The following is an 8274-nucleotide window of genomic DNA, read 5'->3' as shown; positions in this document are numbered from 1 at the left end:
TCCAGTCTTGGCCTTGGCCACTTCGGGTACAGCCAGCAACTCAATTCAAGTCTCACTTCTTCTGTTCTCTTTTTTTCTTTGAATGGGCTTCCCTGGTGGCTCAGTGATAAATAATCCACCTGCCAATGCAGGAGACATGGGTTCCTTCCCTGGGTCAGGAAAATCCCCTGGAGGAAGAAATGACAACCCACTCCAGTACTCTTGCCTGGAAAAGTCCATGGACAGAGGAGGCTGGCAGGCTACAGTCCATGGGGTCGCAAAAGAGTCGGACAAGATTGAGTGACTGAGCACATCAAACAGTCAGTGGGTAGAGCTGCATGGATAAGCTTTGTGCTACAACTTTGTGCCAGAAATACTGCCAGTTCTTGGTTCTAGAGTCTGAATCCACTCACTTAAATGGGGGTCAGTGATGGCAGGAGCCCCACCCCCAGCCCATGACCATCAAGCAGAGCCCCTCCAGGAGCCCGGCAGGACCCAGAGGAGGCAGACAGGGACCCCACAGGCACCCGGGTTCTTGCTTTGTTTAAATAAAGATGTTTGCAGCTGCTTTGAGGAGAAGGACTTCTATGAGTCACTACTTTTAGACACATGCTGCTCTAGCCACAGGAAAACAGACCCTAACAGAAAAAGAAGAAGAAAGTAAACAGGATTAGATTTATGGTGTTCTAATAGGCAGATATATCAAGAAGTCACCTTCCTAAAGTGGCAGCTGCCCACCTTGGTGAGGATCCTTCCACCCCCACCCAGGAAAGATGTCTGCCTGCTTCCCTTGCCCTTGGATGCGGCCAATGCCATCCTAAAGAGTACCCTCCACACCAATCACAGGCAGAAATAACAAATAAGACAAAAAGGCAGCAGAACAAGACCACCCCTGCCTGCATCTCCACTTGACCTACATGTGGAGAGGACGTATTATTCTTTCCTCACAATCGGGTCAAGCAGTTGCAGGGTTCAAAGGCAGGAATGCCAAATTGTCCTTGAAAGAGCAAGATGGGGAAATCCGGGGAAATCAACTGGGACTGGCAGCCCCAGCTGGTGCCAAGTCACGGGCTGTGGTTGGTAGTGGGAGTCCAGCGATCCAGTTTGCGGACCCCCCAAATCCAGACAAGAACTCTGGTCGGAGACTGTGATTCACACCGCACCCGGGGAACATGGCCAAAATCCAGTTCGTTTCCCTGCAACACCTTAGTGAAAAGGTCGGCTGTGTGGGTGAGATATGAATGTATTAATTTCCTGGATGCTCGGTTTACTAAGAGAAAGATTAACAGGGCTGTGATACGTGAAAGCTCTTGGATTTCTCCCCGTGGGGGACATAGGAAGGATCGTTGGTGGGGCTGGGTGAGGGAGCGACCCACACACACGGGAGGGATGCGATAGTAAACACAGCATCTCACCCTGGGATTCTTCCGGGTAGCAGCAGGGTTCAGGGGCCAGGGAAGCGCCTGGCTGGGAGCTGGTCCCACCAGCAGAGGTCTGGACCAGAGGCTGGTCCCCTTTCTAGAGTACACTCACCCTTTGACTTTTGGTCGGGGCTTTGCTGAGCTGGCTGCAGCCTCGCTCAGTGACAACGCAGCAGCGCAGGAAAGAACCTCGGGATCTCTCTGCCGGAATAATGCCGACGGTGGACGACATCCTAGAGCACATCGGGGAATTCAACTTTTTCCAGAAGCAAACGTTCTTCCTCCTCTGTCTGCTCTCGGCCGCCTTCACCCCCATCTATGTGGGCATCGTCTTCCTGGGCTTCACCCCAGACCACCGCTGCCAGAGCCCCGGGGTGGCGGAGCTGAGCCGGCGATGCGGCTGGAGCCTGGAGGAGGAGCTCAACTACACGGTGCCGGGCCCGGGGCCCGAGGGCCAGTGCCTCCGCTACGAGGTGGACTGGAACCAGAGCGCACTCAGCTGCCTGGCCCCACTGGCAGGCCTGGCCACCAACGGCAGCCCCCTGCTCCTGGGCCCCTGCGAGCAGGGCTGGGTGTACGACACGTCCGGCTCCTCCATTGTGACCGAGGTAGGTGACCGGGGGACTTAGAAGAGATAAACAGTGCAGCTTTCCTTAAGGAAGAACCCGGGGAAGCCCAGACGTGGAATCAGAGGATCTCATAAAATCCTCGTTTCCAACCAAAACATACCGCCTCTTACTTGTCTAGAGTGTGAGTTAGTTGAAACTTCAAATTATGGCCATAATGATTCTAGTGTATGAAAGTCTCAGTATAAGAAATAAAGAAAAACATATCAGAATTGCTGGAAATAATGCCAGGAAAGGGGAAATTTCCAAGCCTCAGGCTGAATTTCTGGAAGCTGTATCCTCCACCTGAGGTCATATGAATGGACAGACAGCCGACAGCTCCTAGAACTCACCTGATTGGTGCCTTACAATGTACTGTTCTCTCAATGGTTAACTTTCTTCTCTTTAGTTTGCTCAAAGGATATATGTCAAACTATCTGGGGTTGGAGCTTTTGCTATGGTACTATTAGTTTATTAAAAACCACACTTGACATTCCTACACTTGTCCGTTCCTGGTGGCTCAGAGGGTAAAGAATCTGCCTGAAGTACAGGAGACCTGGATTCGAGCCCTGGTTTGGGAAGATCCCCTGGAGAAGGAAACGGCAACCCACTCTAGTATTCTTGCTTAGAGAATTCCATGGACAGAGGAGACTGGCAGGCTACAGTCCATGGAGTCGCAAAAAGTTGGACACAAATGAGCAACATTAACACACACAGTTGACATACATATGATTGCGAGGCCTCTTTTCCATTAAAAGGAAAACAATGGAGGCTTGCTGTTTAAAAAAATTTTTATTGGAGTAGAGCCGATTTACAATACTGCGTCAGTTTCAAGTGTGCAGCAAAGTAAATCACTTATACATATTCATACATTCACTCTTTAGATTTTTTTCCCACATAGACTATTGCATAATATTGAGTAGAGTTCCCTGTGCTCTATAGTAGGTCCCTGCTAGTTATCTGTTTTATATACAATAGTGAGACATGATTTTATTGGAGGCAAAGCAAAATAGGGGGACAAGATTATCCTACAAAGAAAGCCAGGTGCTTGGCTTAACTTAAAAGGACCACTTGGACGATGTGAAGATACTCTGTCTGAACAGACATTTAGGTAGAAGAGCCTTTTCTAAGGATCTAAAGTGGTCTGACAGTTACATGAAACGTGAAGGATTGAAGATTTAACACCGTACAATTTTTAAGAGGCTTTACAACTTGGCTCATCTCACTCATTCATACAGAGATGAGGAAACTGAGGTCCAGGGCAGAGAAAAATTTTATCCCAGACAGTGAGAAGGCCTTCCCAAGTGGCTCAGTGGTAAAGACTGTGCCTCCCAATGCAGGAGATACAAGGGATATGGGTTCAATCCCTGGGCAAGGAAGATCCCCTGGAGGAGGGAATGGCAACCCACTCCAGTATTCTTGCCTGGGAAATCCCACAGACAGAAGAGCCTGGAGGGCTACAGTCCATAAGTTTGCAAAGAGCTGGATGCGACCAAGCCACTGAGCACACAACACACGCACAGAGAGAAACTTAGTTTTAAGCCCTAGAAACCGGATCTCCCAAACTCCGGGCCGGCACCGGCGACTCCTACAACACTGCCTCTTGTTCCAAATGCGAGCAAAGGCCACAGCCACGCGCAAGATGCTAATTCCCCTAATTTAAAGAGACACCAAACTTCCCAACTTCCTTGAGGCAGCACTTGTAACATGTCCACAGACCTATTTGCCTCTGTGCATTGAAATTAGAAAGAGGAATGGTTTGTGCACAAGTAATTACCTAATTTCAGCTGATTTAGCCAAAATAGAGTTTAGCCTGATGACATACCACCAGGTAGAATGCTAAACAGACTGCGGGTCAAATCTTCAGATTGTGTAAAGAAAATTAACACAAGCAAGGAGAGGGTTGGGTTATTGTCATCCAGCCACTCAGTGCGATACAAGGAGTGCCTCCCAGTTCCCCTGGGCTGAGTCGTGTCTAACAGGACTTTGTTTTCTTTCTCTCCCAACTCGGGACCCCTGCGGCCCCTCACAGTTTAACCTAGTGTGTGCCGACTCCTGGATGCTGGACCTGTTTCAGTCGGTGGTGAATGTAGGATTTTTTATTGGTTCTATGAGTATTGGCTACATAGCAGACAGGTAGGTGTGCCACAGAAGTGGTGGGATTGAAACCGTCGGAGGAGAGCACCCGCCCCTGCCTGAATGCCCTCCTACCCCACAGCACACCGGCCACACTTCCCTGGATGGTCATGACAGTCTTAGACTTCTCCCTGCTCTGTCTGTACTTTCTCATTCTCGGGGCTCTTCGAGGGGTGTTTCAGCATCGGGTGGAAGTGTTTCCTTGTGGGTCGTCCAGAAGCTGAGGGTGAGACGGGAGAGATGACAGATGAAAGATGACTGGGTCCCTTTCATAATCCTGATTCTTCATTTGGCTTCCTGCCATCCCCCCTGTCATCCACATTTGGGGCCTCTTCCCTCTCAAGTGCCAAAGCCGGGTAGAATCTCACTATTGTTCTTACCTGAGCCTAAGGGGGTGCAGGATTCCTGAATCGGGGCCCCAGAGCCAGATGGAATTGTTGAGTTGGCCAGAAAGTTCCTTTGTGTTTTCCCTTATGATCTTACAGAAAACTCTGAATGAACCTTTTGGTTAACCCAATATATGTGTGGAAGGTACAATATAACAGGGAAAAGGAAGCAGAGTCTCCACACTGACAGAGGTAAATATTTGATTCCATAATGTCACGTCCCAAGAGATAAATGAAGGGAGATTTCTCCAGGTGGGACGGTGGTCTTCTCACTTGGGTCTGAATCTTCAGGACCTTGTTTTCAGTGGCTCGTACCAATCCAGCTCTTCCTGGGTCTCTCATTTATCCATCGTTTTGTAATCCCACGTTCACTGTGCTGAAAGTTCCTCATAATGTGCATCTTCACTCATTGATCTGATTGATCAATGATCAATTAGACATTATTAAGAGTCCCCTAACGAGAAAGGGAAAGGAGGGCTTCCCTGGTGGCTCAGGCAGTAGAGAATCTACCTGCAATGTAGGAGACCCAGGTTTGATCCCTGGGTCAGGAAGATCCCCTGGAGAAGGACATGGCAACCCACTCCAGTATTCTTGCCTGGAGAATCCCACGGACAGAGGAGCCTGGCGGGCTACAGTCTATGGGGTCACAAAGAGTTGAACATTACTGAGTGACTAACAAAGGGAGAGGAATAGAAAAATCGGCTCTATACTTGGTAAGCACCTTAGCTAATTTGGCCATCAGAGCTATCATATCCACTGTTTACTGGCTGTGTTTTCTATGCCAGGCAGTGTGAGCAACATTTTAAACAGTATCATCCTCTTAAACTGTTAGTCACCTAGTGAGATGGTGCTGCGTGACTGAGCAATGAATATATAGTCTCATAACTTGTTATAAACTACACATGTTTAATTCTGAAATAAATGGTAAATATGCCTGCTGCCTTCTCCAACTCTATCTTTGGTACAGATAAACCCATACCTGTGAGCTTAATATGAAACGCAGGTGGAACATTTTGTCTGATGATACTGCGTTGTCTGTCTGGATTAAAACCGGCAAATGTGTTAAAGATGAATAAGGCTGGCTGAGTCAGTCACACCTCAGGGGCATCTGAATGTTCATGGCCAGGACTCCCTGTGGCAAAAGGCAGGAGGGGACTGAGAGGGGGCGCTAGGTCTGAGGCAGCCCTGGGCCTCATGCCTCTTCTGTAACTGCCTGTGCACCTTCTTTCAGAGGCTCTTCTTGAGACTCTGTGTGGCGAAGAGGCTGGTGAGGTGCAAGGGGAGGGTGTTTGCTTTCACTAGTATTGCTACTGAACTGAGGGCAGTGGTTTGGAGATGACCCTTTAAGAAGGGAGAAGCACCCTAACAAGGGCGGTCCAGAGTCCACCCTGCTCCAGCATGTGGCTGCTCGGGCCCCTGGCCCCTGGCTCCCTCTGCACTCTCACCCTCACTGGAAAGAGCAGACTCTAACACTCAACTCGCCAGCACGGAAGTGAACAAATAGGTGACCGAGCTTCACAGTTGGTTAAATAAATGAGTTAATTATTCCCATCCCACTCAGAGAGTAGGAAACGGGTTATAGTTCTCTCCTGACGGTGCATTCCTGACTTACAATCCCCGGGCGGTTATCCACCTTCTTAAATGACCTCATCATTTTGTTCCCTTTGTTGAAATCTCCTGTGGAAAGCTGATGAGTCATCATTTTGCCCCCCACAAGCTGTGCACATCCCTCTATTTCTTTTTCTTAAACTGTCTGAAGTCTGGTTGGTTATTACCCCCTTTCTCTTCTGCTGTGTGCAGATAAGGGTATGGAATAAGATGACTGCCAGAGGGGTCCAATAAGGACGCTTTATCTTTTGCACACTCAACAGCTGTTTCTGAACAACTCTCAGGTTTTATACAATGGGACAAGAATCTCATGGGAACCCATTTGATGCTACAGATTAAACAAAATAGATTGCTATAAGGAATTTTCAAAATATGACCTAACAGCTGAAGGGTTGAGGAGTCTTTTAAGAGCTGAAGTGTCTTTTAGAAGAAAGCCAGGAACACCAAGCCAGACTTCTGAGGGTCAGCTTTGCAACCCTCAGGTGGGAGGGAGGGAAGATATATGCTAGAAAATTTGGAAATAAGCCTTTTATAAGATGTCTCATTTGCTTCATCCTCCAAACCGCCTGAAGAACGATCGTGAGAATCACCTCACACAAGAAAGTAATCGATCAATGACTCCAGGCTTTTTACGCCAATGATCAGTAATTTAATGTCAGGCTTGTAAATGTTTTATTTTATTTTATTTTGACCATGGGATCTTAGTCCCCTGACCAGGGGTCAACCCATGCCTCTTGCTTTGGAAGGCAGAGTCTTAACAACTAGATTATCAGAGAAGTCCCATCAGGCTTATGAATGTTTAACAACTGACTCTCTAAAGGAGAAAGCCCTGACTTGTAGAGTTTGCTGATCTCCATGCTGTTGATGCTTCCATAGAGGTCCATTTCAAGCTATCAAAGTGAGGTCATGAACACAGAGTTGGAGAAATATGTACCATCCTATGGCATTTCCACCATATAAATGTAACAAAAAGATGTGAAAGACCTCATGAGCATAGATGAATACTCAAACACAGTAAAATAATCAGGAAGAGTTGTTTTGCATATTTATTTCACTAGCTTTTAATGCAATTTACTTTAGAGTAAGTGTAAAGTTTCATTTTTCATAACGGTCCATTTAACACTCAGCTCACAAATTTTCTGAAAGTCTATCAGTCAGTTCTTGAGAGTCACCACTACGGTGTTCAGATTTCATAATGGAACCAGATCCAAACAGAATCAAAGTCCCAGTGGGTTGCAGTCAGGCTTACCCAACTCTGTGGAATCTTCCAAAGCAAGCTGTCCCCTACCTACTATGTGCCAGTCATTGTACTGGACATCATGGTGTGTTATATCTCACTAGGATCCTAACAGCCTTGAAGAGGAGAGTTACTATCCACAGTTTGCACAGGAGATTGAGGCTCAATGAAATGAAAGCAGTGCTTCCCAAATGTTAACGTGCATGTCAACCACCTGGGGGGTTTGTTAGAATTACGATTCTGATCCATTGGGTCTGGAGTGGGCCTGAGGATCTGCCTTTCAAACCACCTGCTGGCAATACTCGTATCTGTAGGCCACAGTCAGAGTGGCAGGTAGCTAAAGGATTTATGAAGCCAGCAGTACAGGAGTCCACCCACTCTCTTTGATTTTCTCTCTTTCTTTCATTTAACCACTTAAGTGGTTCTGTTGTAGGAGGGCAGGAAGGTGGGGATGTCTCAAACCAGTCTCCCGAACCTCCAGAATTCCTTCCAGCCCTGCCTTACTGTTTTAATTGCCTTGTGTCCATCTGTGAAATTGTCCCCTAGTGAACTGCATTCATAGATTCGAGTTTCTGAAGGTTCCCATGCTCTGAATTTCAAAAGGTGAATGCCCCCTCTCATCAGCCATGGGATTTTGTCACCCAGGGGAGCACAGTTGAGGTGCTTTGTGGTCACCCAAGTCAACTTTGGAAGTTGAAGAAATCTCATTTGAACGCATGCTTATAAATTCTTTGAGGATACGTGAAGGGGGTTGGGTAGGAGAACATGGAAAGAAAGGCTAAAACGTTGTGTCGAGTTGTGACTTTGGAAGGCTGTGGATAAAAGGCTAAGTGGGTATACATTTACAGTGGGGAATAGTTGACTGAGAATTCAAAAATGATGTAGTCAACACAGAGTTTTAA

The 8274-nt window shown here is 47.3% G+C and overlaps 1 protein-coding gene across 1 annotated transcript in view; it reads left to right on the top strand.

The window, feature by feature from the left end:
- Positions 1-1262: 1262 nt before the first annotated feature.
- Positions 1263-8274, top strand: part of SLC22A2 (solute carrier family 22 member 2) — a 32217-nt gene continuing 25205 nt past the window's right edge. Inside the window, exons 1-2 of the mRNA XM_040238929.1 lie at positions 1263-2008; positions 4038-4141. Coding sequence (XP_040094863.1) covers positions 1613-2008; positions 4038-4141 — 500 coding nt within the window. The 5' untranslated portion in view covers positions 1263-1612. The remainder of the gene's footprint in view (positions 2009-4037; positions 4142-8274) is intronic.

This window comes from Oryx dammah, unplaced genomic scaffold (assembly GCF_014754425.2).
Source record: "Oryx dammah isolate SB20612 unplaced genomic scaffold, SCBI_Odam_1.1 HiC_scaffold_4, whole genome shotgun sequence".
Taxonomy (NCBI): Eukaryota; Metazoa; Chordata; class Mammalia; order Artiodactyla; family Bovidae; genus Oryx; species Oryx dammah.
The sequence above is the reverse complement of the archived record's forward strand: the minus strand, read 5'-3'. Positions and strand labels throughout refer to the sequence as shown.